At 55.4% G+C, this 14,538-nt stretch overlaps 1 protein-coding gene and 1 long non-coding RNA gene across 8 annotated transcripts in view; one reads left to right on the top strand and one right to left on the bottom strand.

The window, feature by feature from the left end:
- The window catches only part of Pax2 (paired box 2), a 90,515-nt gene extending 77,618 nt beyond the window's left edge, over nucleotides 1–12,897 (bottom strand). For 3 of the 7 annotated variants that reach the window (XM_046450166.2, XM_046450169.2, XM_046450167.2), the window contains exons 1-2: nucleotides 12,732–12,890; nucleotides 2,302–2,412 (exon numbers count right to left, since the gene is read on the bottom strand). In XM_046450166.2, coding sequence (XP_046306122.1) covers nucleotides 2,302–2,412; nucleotides 12,732–12,756 — 136 coding nt within the window. In that variant the 5' untranslated portion in view covers nucleotides 12,757–12,890. Of the gene's footprint in view, nucleotides 1–2,301; nucleotides 2,413–12,731 lie in introns of all 7 variants that reach the window. The other 4 variants (XM_046450165.2, XM_046450164.2, XM_046450170.2 and 1 more) reach the window with 3 other exon arrangements.
- On the top strand, nucleotides 8,686–9,994 carry LOC124096344 (uncharacterized). The gene is made up of 2 exons (XR_006852836.1): nucleotides 8,686–8,954; nucleotides 9,134–9,994. It is a non-coding gene; the product is annotated as an uncharacterized LOC124096344 (long non-coding RNA).
- Nucleotides 12,898–14,538: the final 1,641 nt, after the last annotated feature.

The following is a 14,538-nucleotide window of genomic DNA, read 5'->3' as shown; positions in this document are numbered from 1 at the left end:
AGACTAGAAATCCTGCACCCAGAGCGATCAACCTGCAGCGGCATTTAGCAAGCAATCCAAGCTCAGAGACTTGTAGCAGCTTAGGCCAGACTGGGCCAGCAACCTGCAACCCCTGCCATGCTGGCCTCAAGCGAGTTCGGAAAAAGCGGGGGACATCTTGTGCTCCCTTTGCTTTTTTCTCCCGTCCCCTTCTGGGAAACCAAAAGAAATCGGGTGAAATACCTGGGAAGAGGCCTCTGATTAGGTGGCTCTTGGGAGGCCAGAACCTCTTATTTTGCCCCCATCCCTGTATCTCCCTATCTCTAGTCCCACTCCTCACCCCTCCCCTCCTTCCAAACCCCAACCATCAATAATTTAGGCCCCGGGAGAACTCGCGTTACCAGCATGAAAAGGCGGCAGCTGCGGGCAGATTAAAGATGAATAATTCAGCCTCCCCGGGCTCCGGGCCTGGCCCCTCAGCCCCAATTTAAAGGGTGGAGATGGGAAGGGGGCACGGCAGAAGTCCGGGCCGGTGGTCGACCGGAGGCCGGAGGTCTGCCGGGCTGGCGCTGAGTCAGGCCTGGAATGCGCCACTGCCGGCGGTGCCGACCCGGACTGTAGCTGCTGGCCCGCGAGTCAGCCAGCCCGCCGGCTGCGCGGCGACTCTCTCCTTTCTTCCGACCACCTTCCGCTGTCCTTGCTCCCTTTTGGGTTTCAAAGTGGCTCTCAGTGCGCGGCCCAGGCGCAATCTTCCAGAGAAGAGAGCCAAAGCAGTGGCAGCCGGCTGCGAGACAGGCGGGCTGGGTGAAGACAGCGTGAGGACCTGATTCCACTCCCGAAGAGGAGCAAGGCTTTCCGGCCGGGCTTGCAGCGAAAAGCAACTGCCTGAAACCCTCGGCTTGGGTTTCCTGTACTCGGAAATTATTTAGGGAAATATATTTTATCCCAGGAGTAGTTTTTAAAGATCCCCCCCCCCCTCCAAAGCTAAATATATGCCTAGAGAAACACAGCTCTTTCTTCTTGGCTTTCTTGTCTTAAGCACAGAGGTAAGCCAGGTCTAAAAAGTTTCCTTGTGAAAAGTTGCAAATTATCTTTATTAATTTACAGATGGGGAGGGGTTTTCTACTTAGAATCTTATTTATCTTTTTATTTTAAATGTCTGCTTAAATATCTCATGGTTTTCCAAGCTAAAAACATAATATGAATTAGATAAATTTAAATTTCATTAAAACAATTCTTTTTCCTGTTTCTTTTCTCCTTTTCTCTTTTTTTTCTGTATCATCCTTTTAATTTTCTGTCTTTGATTTCCTTTCCCTTGTTTTGACTTCTCTTTCATTTCCCCCCAGTTTTGGGGATTTGTCTTCCTTTTGTTCTTTCCCCCTCATTTTTCCTTCTTTGCTGACCCCCTACCCAGGACACTGACTGCAAGATCCTTAACAGGGAGTGGGAGGCAGGCAAGAAGGCTTCAGAACTGAGCAGAGCTGCACCCTGCCCAGGGGCCAGCTTGGAAGGCTGCCCTGCTTGCTCTCTTCTTGACTTCAATTTCTCCTCTAACCCCTTTTTGTTTTAGAACATCTCCCAGGGCAGAGGTAGGGAAAGACAATGACCACGTCCTGCCAACCTTGGATTCTCAACTCAAAGGGAAAGGAATGGAAAGGAGATGGAAGGGAAATGGGAAAGAGAGAGGAAGGAAATATTTCAAACCAGCCCAGGAGAAGCTTTACTAGGCTGGAAGGGCCAAAAAGATGCTGAAAGTGGAGGGTCAGAAGGGGGCACCCCACCCCCACTCTCTTCTGACCAACTGTCCTAACACTCAGGTTGTCCAAGCTAGAAGTCTCCTCCCTGACACCCACAACTCCAAGTATGAGAAAGGTAGAGATGAGGGAGGGAGGAGAAGAAGACAAACTGAGAGAGGGTGAGAGAGTGAGAGAAAACAGAGAGGGAGAAAAACCACAACACCCTAAAAACTGCCTGTCAATTAGTCCTCCAGTCTAGGGCAAGAGGCTGACTAGGGAGCTGGAACCCCCGCCCAGGGCTGTGGGTCCCACGACCTAAGAAGGAGCAGGTGGAAGGAGCAAAGGCAGGTGATGAGTACCAGGGAAGGTAGGAAGGCAGGCAGAGGAATAAGTGTGGGTTACAGAAGGAAGAAGGGAGAGAAGCTAAAGGCGTTAGAAACACCAGGCAAAGGAAAAGAGGTAGAACGAAAAAAGAGAAAGGGAAAAGCCAGCGTGGCCTCCGAGATGGGACCTGAGTGCAGGGGCCGGGCTGCGTTGGGATTAGACAGGGTTGGAACCCGAGCAGAAGCCGGGCGCCGGTACTCACGGTGCATCGCGGAGAAGGGGTCTGCTTTGCAGTGCATATCCATGGGGAGGCAGAGGAGCGGGAGCAGCGCGGCCGCCGCCGCCGTGTCGCCTCGCAAACTCAACTTCAGGACTTGAGGAGAAAAGGGAGGGACGGTGAAGGAGGGAGGGTGAGCGGGCGCCCGGCAGCTGTGGGGCGCGCGGGGGCGGGGGCCGCTGCGCTGAGCTCCCCGCCGGGACTCCTCAGGGCCAGCGGGGGCTTGCAACCGCAGTGGCCGCAACTTCCCACCGTCGGGGCGCGGGACTGGACGATCAGCAGAGCGGCCCCGGGGAAATGGGCCGGGCCAGGGGGCACCGGGGGCGCATTGCTCGCGCAGCAGCTGCTGCCAGGTCTGAGGCCGGGCCGGGGAGGCGGTTAGCTCCGCTCCCCTGGAACCCGGTCATCCGCGAGGCGTTGGTCGGAGAGGGCGTGGGGCGGGGGGCGGCCCGAGGGCGCCGGGATGGGAGCTGGGCTGCTCCAAGTGCCGGCGAGTTGGCGAAGTTGGCAGAGAAGTAGCAATCCCCGGGATGTCCGAGCGGGCGCCCGCGGGAGGGGAGCGCGCGAGCGGGCCCCCGCCCCCGGAATAGGCAGGCGCACGCCGCCGCGGCCGAAGGGCCGGGAGGGAGGGAGGGAGGTAAGCGGCGCCGGCAGCGCTGGGCTGGCCCCAGGTGGGTTGCGGCTTCGAGAAGACTCGGCCGGAGACTGGAGCCTCGGCTCTCGGTGTGTGTCTCTCTAAAAGCTGCAAAGCCCCCTCCAGACCCCCTCCCCCTCCCCGTGCCGGGAGATGGATGACTTGTCAGACAAAGGCAATAGATTCCACCACTCTGTGATTCGCCAGCGCCAGAGCCCCGAGCTTCGGCGAGGAGGGCCCCGCGCCTGTCACTCCGGTGCCGGCGAGGGGAGGGTAGGGGAGGGGGAAAGGGGGGGGGAGGGAACCGCGGGCGAAGGAAGAGGGAGGGAGGGGAGCGGGCCAGGGGGAGGAGGAATGGGAGCCCAGGATTAAAACTACACTGAGAAACGAAACTCGCCGATAAGGTAAACGTTAGATAAGGATAAAGAGCGGCCAGTCTAATGAATATTCAGGCAACCACGGAGGACGGCGGAGTGCGCCGCACTCAGAAGCCGGGCTTTCAGTCCCAATTCGCCCAGCCTTGCCATCCACCACCGGCCAGTGCCCGCATAAGCCACGCGGCCCGGGTCGGTCCTTGTCCCTAGCACTAACCCCACTACCCTCAGCTCTGAGTTCCCTTCCGTTCCGTCCTGACTCTTCCTTCCTCTTTCTCTGGTCCTTCCCTTTCCTTTTCCCTCCAGAGGTACCTTGCCATTCACGCACCATCACCATTCTCATTCTGGGGCAAAGTGCCCAGCAGTTTGTCCTCTCCTGTCCCACACACAGTTGCGGACACTGCCTCCCGCATCCCCTCGCCCACCCGGGTCTGGGCAGTACAGAAAACTTGCTTTAGAATCGAGCTGGAGATCTCCGGCCTGAACCCACCTGCTTTGGTGGGACCCAATGGATGATAGGAAAGCCCGGGGACCTGGCTCCTGGACCCTCGGTAACCGGGAGGAGATTGGGTAGAAACACTGCGGAGTGTCTGTTCGCTGGCGGCAGAGGATGCGGGAGACCAAAGCTCGCTCTTCCCGGCTGGGGAGAAGAGGCGACTGCTAACGCGGGGGAGCGCCGCCCGCTGCCAGCTCTGCGGATCCGAGCTAGCGCAGGAGGCGCAGCACGCCGGCCCTGGCCCCACTTCTACCGGAGCCGCTGGCCCGGACTCCGCAGCCTTCGCCAGCACTCGCTCCCTTGCTCGCTGGGGTCCGCTCTCACGCACTAGGCAGGAGAAGCCCTTTGTCTCCTAACTGGTTAAGTACAGAATATCCGGGAGATCTTTATGAAATATTTTCCCTCGTCTCATAAATCATCTTGGCACTTCAGCTGATGTTTTAACTCTCTCTCCCTCCTTCACTCCCTCCCCCCGCTTCCCTGGGTCTGCGAAAGGGCGGCTCCACGAAGCCCGCGCCGTGCTGCGCTCTCGCCGCCTGGATTTAAGGTTCCTCCGGCCGGTCTGCAGCCTCGGGCGCTTGGGGGAAAGGCCAAAGACTCGTGCCCCTGTCTCTTTGGCTGAAGCCTGGGCGGCAGATAGTATCCGGGTCCGCACCTGCCTGACTCAGCCCAACTTAGCCTGACTCCAGCTGGACGTCTGGAACTCTGGTTTTCAGGACGCCCTTACTCCTCTGGTGGGTCTCAGGCCAAGCTCTGCCGCATGAGGTTCTGAGACTCTCACTCCTTAGAGGCCTGGGTCTGCTGGGATCCTGGTATTTGCCCTCCCTCCTGGATTGTTCTGAGACCAATTCGCTTAATTCATCTGCGGAGTAACTTCTAGAAGATAAAAAAAAAAAATTCCTCTCCATCTGCTCCCCCCCAGCCCCTGCCCCCACTTCCCTTGGGCGGCGAAGCAGGTTCCCTTGGGCAGGAGGTTGAAGGCGCAGGGTCCAGCCCCGAAGGTCAGTCTCTTCTTCTCAAGGCCTGCAGATGGCGCTCCCGGGTTTCCTTTGGCCTCAGAACCCCACGAACACGCACTAACTCCGTGTGGATAGCGAAAAAGAAAAACAGCTAAACCAAACAGCTCCCAGACCAGGAGCAAGAGACTCTCAGGTGGTATTAGCTGGTACAGACTTGAGCTTCTTTCAGGGGGGTAATTAACCCAGAATTGGAGGTGGGGAGGATTGAAGAAGGGTCCTTATTGAGAAGGGCTCAGAACTAAAGGAGCTCTTGCCCCAGGTCTCCATATATTGGTTATCACAGGAGTTAAGTTTTGAGAAGTCTGAACTATTGGAAGAACAAGACTATGGGTAGACTCCCTCTTTCCACACAGATTCAGATTTTTCTAGAACCCAATAGGTACCTCAATGTTACACATACTATAAAGTGTGGGTGTAGATAACAGGCATTTTCATATATTGGGAGAGAGGGATTTTCATATTTTGTGAAAATCCACAAAGTGCACTGGAAGTTGTACTCATACGTCTGTCCTCTCAGGAAGGAAGCCCCTTCCATGATAGTCCAAGTCCCAAATAGCCCCTGAGAGCCTTGGTATCTCCCCTGCTTCCTGGACACTCTTCCCAGCACTGCACTAGCCAGACATTCACCCTATTGCAGGACCAGTCCCTGGCCGCTTCATCCTTAGCTCCAGCCCATTTCTGGGCTAGAAAGTCAAAGAGCAATGATCCCTGGTGATTTAGAAGCCCTGTTAGCCAAGGCTCTGCTTTCTCCTAGGCCTCCAGGATGAAGGGTTGGCCTGCAGATTCCTCTCCAGTCACTGGCCTCTCACTCTAACTCCCCCTTTCCTGTTCTTCTTTTTCTTCTTCTATAGAGGCTAGTAGAGGGGGAAAAAGTAAGAAAAGAAAAAAGGAAGAAGAGGAAAGGGGGAAAGAAAGAAAACAACCCAACCCCAAACACAACTTGGGCTCCGACCTGTCAGGGTTGGTTGCTTTTCCCGTCTGCCTCTAAATGAACCTTTTCTCTCTGGTGTTTTCAAAGCGGCCCTTCCACCCCCCAACCTAGGGGCATTTACACTTCAAACAAGGCGCCCGCCTCCCTGCGGAAATTTAAAGGCAAATAAACTTTTGGGGAGTTGCTCTGATACCCATCTCGGGATTTGCTTCATTAGCCGCCTCTATGCATCTGATCTGACCAATAAATCTTCCTTGTGGATCTCGGCTCCTTCGCCTTCTCCGCTCCCTTTCCTGCCAGGCTTGCCTGACGCCTGGCGGCCCCCGCTCTTGCCTCCTCCCTCTCAGCTAAGCTAGGGTCAGCCTGGTTCTGTGGCAGGGCCTTGCCTGCTCTGCTTGGGTGCAGGTGTCCCAGAGGCGCTGGTCCGGGATATGCATCCCACCTCTAGTGTACCTAAGCCAAGCGTGACTTACCCGCCCCAAGCTCTTAAACATGTTTCTGAGTAGATTGTGCAGAATAGTGAAGTGCCGGTGTAGACCCCTTGGCTGTTCCCGCTCGCACCGGCTCCTTTCGTGGACACTTCTCTTTTACTGGTTTCCCATTCCCAGGCCCAAAGCTTACTGCCTGGGCGAGAAAAGGCAGAGGCATTGGCTGCCTTCCTCTGCCGGCAGGGCGCTGACCCGGGGCCCAGGAGCCCGGCCTCAAGCAGTTCAGTAAGGCTGCTGAGCCGCGGGGGGCTTGGCGGGGGCCTTGGGCTGCAATGGGAGCAACCCAGCGGCGCCCCTCCCCCGTGGCTTGGCCTGCCTTCCTCCTCCCACCTCCCGGGGAGCAGCACCGGGAGCTAAGGCCCGGGCTCTGAGGGAGGGGATTAGAAATTCCGAAATTAAATGTATCTCCCCAGGATATGCTCCCCACAGCGCGGACCAAATTAAACGCATTAAAGTTCAGGGGGGGAAAAGCTGTTTAGAATCAAAGGGGAAAAAACTAGTCCGAAGGGAAGAGAAGCAGAACCCGAGGAGGGAAGAGACCAGGGTAGAGCAGAGCAGCTGCTCCGCAGCCGAGCTCCTTTCCTGAACTATTCCCAGTTTGGTAAGTCACCGCCACAACTACCAAAAAAAAAAAAAAAAAAAAAAGAAAGAAAGAAAAGAAAAAGTTCTTCTGACAAACTCCGGTACTGGCACCTTCGGCCCACTTGCCCTTAGCGTCCCGCCGCAGTCCGAGCGCATACCCTTGGCGGCCAGATCCCAGGCAGCCGCTGCAAGCACCCCGGCCCCCTCTCCAGCTCGGCCTGACCAGCTCCCGCCCGGCCCTTTCCCTCCTCCTCCCCATTCTCTCCCCGCCCCTCCCCCTGCCTAGCCCTCTGGTCACGTTGGAGGATGGTTTTTTTTTTTTTTTTTTTTTTTTTTTTTGGAAGAGCTTCTGGTACAATATGGAGCACCATGGGCTGCAATTTCACACTCCACAGCACATTCCCCCTAAAGCTACTTTCTTCTTTTTTTTTTTTTTTCATCTAAGACCCCCTAATTTCTGCTTCCTCGCTCTCTCCCTTGCTCCCTCCCTCCTGCTCTTACTCTTCTTTTCCCGCTTTTGTTCCCAATATTTGGGCACCCCACGTGAAGCCCGGGGGGCCTGACTCCCGCCTGGCCCCGCCCGTCGGGACAGTTGGTCCTGTTGAGGCCGCGCGCACGTGCTGGGCTTTTATCCTCCCTAGCCCCTCCCCCTCTAACCCCGCTTCCCCTCACTAGAGGTCCCAGCGATCCGCCCGACCCTTCGCAGTCCCTTTGAGGGGCAACGACAATGCAAGCCACTTGGCCACCAAAGCGGCCTCTTAGCGGCACGGGTCAGCCAGGTGGCTGCCGCCTGAGGGTCACTGGACAAGGAGGCTGAAAAATAGTGAATCCAAGAGAAATCTGGCCAGCAGGGAGGGTAGGAGAGGAGGGCCCACATCAAAGAACTAGATAGATGTGTGTGTGTGTCTGTGTGTGTGTGTGTGTGTGTGATGTGTCAGAGAAATCCTAGTCCTCCTGGCTCAGACCTGACACCGCCTGTCCCCCCTCCCCAGACACGCATGGACCTCCGTACAGCTAAAGGGATCACTCATTCCACAGCCTACAGGAAGGACCAGCTGCCACTACAGGCATAGTCCCTTTTCTTCTTTATGCCTCAGTTGTTTCACCTGTAAAATGGGGATACTTGTCTACTCTATGGAGTTAACCAAAAGGCATTTTGAAAAACAAACATTTCTATAGTAGATTAAGGAACAGCTTTTTGAATCCTTGGCCTTCCACAAAAAGGAAAAGGAAGGACCTGAGAGGGGTGTCTTCCATTGAATTCCAATTCTGTAAAGCTTTCTGGGGATTCTTGCTGCAGACCTTTTCTGTGTTCTTCTCTTTTGGATCTTCCCTCTTTTCCTTTTGACTATACCCCATCCAGGTTTATCACTCTGCTCTATCCTTCTTGCCACTCCTTGGTTCCCACTTCCTACCCCCCTCTACCAGCAGCTGGAGGATCAGTTAAATTCCTCACACACACACACACCCAAAAGCCAAGTTAATTGCGGCCTGAGGCGCGGTCCCCTTCGGCCAGTCCTCCAAAATCTCTGGGAGGAGCTGGGCCATTGACGGAAATCCCGTTGGGTCTGGTTGCAAACAAAGAGAGTTGGTCCTCCCAGGACTTGAAGTCAACTTGCCAAACCCACAGCGGAGATGAGATGATGCGGAGAGGCCTGTCTGATGGGGGAGAGATAACGGCTGGAGAGAGGAGGAGGAGAAAGAGGATGTGAAAGGGACAGGGACGCTAAGGGAACTGAGAAGGCACCTGTATCCGAAAGGCCTGAAGAGGCTGCTTTGGGCAAAGCCAAAGTCCCCACCGAGCCAGCTCCCCTCCCCTCCCGGAGCTAGGGTGAGAAAGTCCGACCCAGGCTGAGTGTTGGTGGAGAAGTAATGATTAACCTTCCTCTCAACCGGGCCGAGCCAGCGGCCTGACTCGGCCGCGGTCGAGGGATGTAGTGAGGGCGGATCCGAGGCGACCCTAGCGCTATCAGCCACTGCCACTGCAGCGGTGGGGACTGCGGAGGGAGGGGACAGACAGCATCAAGAGGCAGCCAAAAGGGATCGGAGTGCAAGGCAAAGGGATCGCAACTGCGGGTGTCAGGAAACCAGGGAAAGCGAAATAGCCACAGACGGTACGCAGGGAAAGTAAAGGCCAAATGCGGGCCTGGGCGCGCGGCTGGGCAGCGCTGAGGAATAGTTGGAGAGGGGCGGGAGCACCCGGGCCGAGTTTCCCCGGAGTTGGGAGCAGACACCAAATCTACCGTCTCGGATCCATCCGCAGCGCGCGCTCCCCCCCTTCCTCCTCTCCCAGCTGCTGTGTGGATGCGAGGAGCAGGCGGTGCGCGTGCCAGAGCCGGGAGCGGGCAAGGCAGGGGGAGACCCGCCTGCGAGACAGGGAGGCCGGCCGAAGAGCAGGGCCGCCCAGGCGAGGACAGGCTGCAAGGTGGCTGGAAACAAAGGACCGGAGCGAAGGGGAGAGGGGACACCGAGTCAAGAGGGGCTGGCTGAAACAGGGAGAGGCCCAAGGAAAGGGGGTCTCTCAGGGGACCCGCCAAGGTTTGTATATTCCTGCCTTCTCTCACGTCCAGCCTAGAGCCAGGACGCCCTGGGGGTTCTTGGCTCGCCGTTTGTGGCCTGGGGTTGGGCTGGGGGTGTTGCTGCAGCTGTGGGGGCCGTGTAAGTGTGCATGCGTGTGTGAGCGCGAGTGTGTGTGTTCGCACGCGACGCTTTGGGCAGGCGAGGGAAGGGATAAGGAGGGGAGGGCCTTCGCTGTAGGGTTAGACCCCTGCCCCAGGCGACTGCAACTCTCTGCCCTCCACCCTCCGGCGGGCCAGAGATTCCCCGCACTTGAAACAAAAGGCCTGAACCGAATCATTCAGGAGACAGGGCAAGATCTCTTTATGGAAAAAAAGAAAAAAAAAAGTGCCTTGATTTGAGATTTTAAGGGTTACCTGCATCCAGAATTATCGCTTAACTTTCTGTAACTGTTCCTAGAAAAGAAAAGGTGCGACATAAATCTGGGATAGTAGGTCCAGGCCCGGTAGTTTGTCCTGCCACGTCTAGACCTGCGGTAGGGTCTAGACCCGCGGCTAACGAATATGTTGAAGAAACTGACTAGTGGAGGAATACCCTTGCAATTTCTAAATCAATTAAAGAGAATTTCTTAAGTGTCTGCTTGGAGGCAGCGCATCTTTTGGTGAGGGGATGGTGTGAGTGTGTGTTTAAGTGTTGAGGGTGCATAAAAAGTATGTGAGGGGGGTGGCCAAGGGTGTTTAGGCAAACAGCAGTGTTCCAGGCGGGGCTGAGCTGGGAGCCAGGCCCCGCATCCAGCACCTCCCCCTCCTCTCTCTGCCCTCAGCCGAGGCTGCTCGGAGGCCAAGGCCTCCTCAGCCTCTTCCAGCGGGGCCGCCAATCAATCCTGCAGGTCAACACAGCAATTAATAACGGGGTGAGGAGGCCTGGCAAAAGAGGGCGGGAGGCGTCAGGCTGTGTCTCCCCCAGGCTCTGAGGACCCGGCAGCGGGACCAGGGAGAGGGAGGGGTCTCCGAGGGTAGAAAGAAGCCTGGGAAGTCAGCTTGAGTCATGGAGTGGGTTCAGAACCCCAGGAGGGAGAGACAGAGGAACAGCGCCGGGGAGCCAGGGAACCAGAGAGCCACTAGGACAGATCAGCGGAGAAAAAGGGAGGACATAAATAAACGTCTTATTTTTATGGTTCTGGGGGTACAGGCTACACTATCTGAAGACCACAATTGACCTAGTTACTGAATCTCTCCCCTTTCCCCTTCCTTCACCCTTTCCTGATGGTTTTCGCTGCTTAGAAACAGGCTCAGCGAGACCAAATAAAACCCGCATCCTTCGCAAACCCGGTTGCGGCGGTTGCGCCTGGGAGTCCGGCAGGCAGGTTGGTTAGTGCGTGTCTGTCACTGTCATTTTGAACTCATGGGGAGGGACCAAAAAGGGCACAGGGCCAGTCCAGGGGACAGGGCCCCCAGGGAGTGGTACCCCGGCCAGACGCGGCTCTGGTAAAGAACAGGGAAAGGGAGCGGGAGCAGTGAAGAGAGAAAGAAGGCGGCGAAGGGGCGAGGGCTGAAGACTCTGCGGCTCGGCTGGTGGGGTGCGCCTTGACCGGAGGGGAGAGTTCCTCCTCTCCAACACCGCCCTGCCTCCGGCCTGGCTCCGCGGCTCCTCCCCGCCCTTGCCTAGCTGCGCCTGCCAGAAGTGGGAGCCCTGCTTGGGGAAAGGAGGGAAGGGAACCGGAGTCTGGTATGCAGGCTTGTCCTACGGTCGGGAACCGATAGGCACAGGTTCCCCGGGCATGCGGAAAACGCCCTGGGCTCTTCTAAAGTATCCCGGGTAATTGGGGATGAGGACCCTGACACGTGCACAAGGATGTCCCCCGTGCTCTGCCTCCTTCTTCCTGAGAGTGGGGAGGGGGACTCCACACAACTGCTGGAAGACTTGCTGAGACTGGGAACCCACTCCATGCACCTCAGGCCTGCCTAGAGGGAAAATAGAAACGTGGTAGTTCCAGGAGTCTAAGCAAACCGGACAGAGGAAAGGGCATCAGAAGGCAAAAAATATTCTGACAGAAGAAGAGAGAAGCCCTGGACAGGAAAGGAAGGAAGGGGGAGAGAGGTTCCCAGGAAGACCCAGCCATTAGGTCTGTCCTTGGGCTGCATATTTATACGGTCGAGGGGGTGCACAGATGGGCTCTCAATTGAATTCCATCTTCAACACCATCAGAGATTGATTTTGTACTCGCTTTTAATTTTGCCATAATTAATTAGATCATTACAACTGTTTGCTATTGATCTCCCTACTTAAACCTCTGGTGCAGAGGGTCTGCCCACAGCCCTAAAAACCCAGGAGGCCACCGTTTACACTTCTAAAGGCCCAGGTTCTTCCAGTCAGGGCAAGAACTGGGAGGAGAATGGGGACAGCCCAATCAAGAAGCTAGAGCAAGGGTAGTACTGGGGGGGGGGGCATGAGTTATCAGCTGAAAAAAAACAAGGAGAACTTGAGCTAGGTGAGTGGGGAGGGGAGAAATGAGATTTGGGAAAGGTGAGGAGTGAGGCTTTGACCTCTATGGAAGTATTTGGAAAACTCTGGAAACCCAACCCAGCCCTCTTCCTTCCCACCAATCCCCAACTAAACTTGGGTTCTTGGCTTGCCACCCCTACACTACACCAGGACATGTAATGGACAGTCAAAGCTGAGTTGGCAGGCCTGGGGGTGGGGGAGGGGGGAAAAATCAGCCTTCAGTCAGCACTTGAGTTGACAGTTTCAGATTCTCCTCCCTATCTGGGTCCCCTGGGGTGCCATCTTTTCCCTAGGCCTCCCTTGAACCTCTCCTGATTTGGGGGGCAGAGCCTCCCCTCCCCCCACCCCATAGGAGCATCAACACTAGTGCTCATAATCAAATATACAAGACTCTTACAGGTGCACACAGGTATGTGTACTCAGTGTTTCCTACCCACTAGCATAGGCACGGAGGCCCACACTCACATCTCCCTTCCCACTAGAAACTAAGGCCTTCCCAACACTCTCAACTTGGAGGAAGTTGGGCAAAATATATATGCTCTGAGAAAAGTTGAAAGATCAAGTCCTAAACACCCAAGAGGAAGGAAAAACCAAGTACTCCAAAGACGTATGAGAAGTTGTAAGACTAACGTTTTCTGGGTGGAAAGTTTTCATTAGAAGATTTAGAGGACACCAGGAGGGAAGGGCCTGGAAGTCCCAGGGGTGAGAAGAGTCCGCAGGGATTCTGTCCCCAGCCCTTATGGTACAGCTGGGTACCAAACACAGGAAAGAAAAAAGAGTGGGATGCGTTCTTGGTTTGGCCGCCAGAAGCCCTCTGATGCTCCCCACACCATTGCCCGAGACGCTGACCAGTCTCTCCTCGCGCTTACCTGCCCGACCCGCGTGCTGTTCCATACTCTGCTCCCGGCCGCCTGGGCCTGGCTTCCCAGCTTCTCTGCGGCGGGACAGTGCGTCTCGCCTTGGCCGCCGCCGCCCGGAGATCTGGGATCAGCCACCCAAGACCGAGCGGCTCAGATAACCCAGGCTGCCAGCCGCCTCGGCGGTGCGCTTCGCTTGCGCCCGCGCTCACACAACCCGCGGCGCAGAGGCACAGCAGCCAGCAGAGGAGCCCCTGGCTCTCCGCCTCGCGCACACGCGCGTACACGCGCGGAGGCCCCCAGCCAGCCGCAGGCACCCTTGCTGCCTGAGGCGCCTAAAGACCGAATCCCGGGTCTAGACGCCTGCACACCCTCTCACCCCACCCCCTCTTCTTCACTGTCACACGCTCCCCTTCAGTGTACAGCCTCCAGCTCAGGGGCGTCCTCGCTCCCCAACTTTGTGTGGTAACCCTTCCCCAGGACTCTCGGCACTCTCCCCATCCTACTCTCTGGACCATCAGGCTCCACTGCCTGTCACGCGCCTTCAGGTCTCAAGCTCAGTCTCCAAGATACAGTAGTGCTCCAACTTTCACAGGCCATGCAGTCGTTCCCAGAGGTCCCTGTCTCCAATATATTCATTGTGAGCTGCTCACGAAATCCTTCATAAGCTTTCCCACTCTGGATCACTTTTCTTCTTATTTTTTAAAACAATCAAACGAAAAGAAAAAGTACTGGCTTCCTTGCGTCTGAAGAGATGAGGAGGACCAGGGAAAGGGGAGGAAAGTCCCATCCCTCTCACACTCATTTAGACTGCCACTTGAACATGCCCTTCTACAATATTCTGGAATCCCTTACCCTAAGACTCTGGGGCCCTTGGACTCACACCCACTTTGAGCACACTGATGTTTTAATCCCTTATCAAAGGTCCAACCCTATTCCCTACACCAAACCCTCCCAATCTGAAATTTATAACTCTTACACCTTGGTCTAATTCTCCTTCAGACCTTCCATACTCCACTTTTTTTGATGGGTACCAGCTTGTAGTCCTTCCTACTTTTTACACACACATACCCCCCTCATGAGCACTAGTGTTTCCATACCTATCCTCTCCATGGTCTCCCTATTCATTTGCTCCACTTTATTCTGCCACCCTCTCTGAGAGGTTGTCAACTCTGAGAGGTTGTCAAGGAAAATGTGGGGTAAGCCCATGTGCAGATAGAGGCTTGTGGCTGGCTTTAGCGCTCTCTCTCTCTCTCTCTCTCTCTCTCTCTCTCTTCCTTTCTTTCTACACACACACACACACACACACACACACACACACACACTGGCCCAGAAGACAGGTTCTAAGGCAAGGGGTGGAGCTCAGGTTCACAGGGCTCACAGGCCCATTTCCCTCAGGAACTGGAAGTTGTATCCTGGAACTTCAACTGATCTTCTTCTAGAAAGATTATGCATCTACTGTCAGGAAGCTCCAAGGCAAAACTTGTATCATGGTTCCTTGACTTAAGTTTTAAAAAAACCTTCCTACAGGAACATGACTTTCTGCCATTTCAGACAAATCCAATCATGGCCAATTGTCATCTGACCAATTTTGTTTTTTAACAGTGCTGGGGATTGAAGCCAGGGCCTCAAGAATGCTAGACAAGTGCTCCGCCACTGAGCTACACTCTCAGTCCCATCTTACCAGTGTTTTAAAATTTTAAATGTTAGACCTCGGTGTTTATTTTCTCTTTTTTTATTGGTGATTTCCCAACCCAAGTGCATAAAAACAAAACTATTTTTTCTTTTTGTTATAACTGAACATTTCCAAGGGCAAGAG

This window comes from Marmota monax, unplaced genomic scaffold (genome assembly GCF_021218885.2).
Source record: "Marmota monax isolate L192 unplaced genomic scaffold, Marmota_monax_Labrador192_F-V1.1 WCK01_AAM20220418_F8-fsc00004, whole genome shotgun sequence".
NCBI lineage: Eukaryota > Metazoa > Chordata > Mammalia > Rodentia > Sciuridae > Marmota > Marmota monax.
This window is presented reverse-complemented; position numbering and strand designations above follow the sequence as displayed.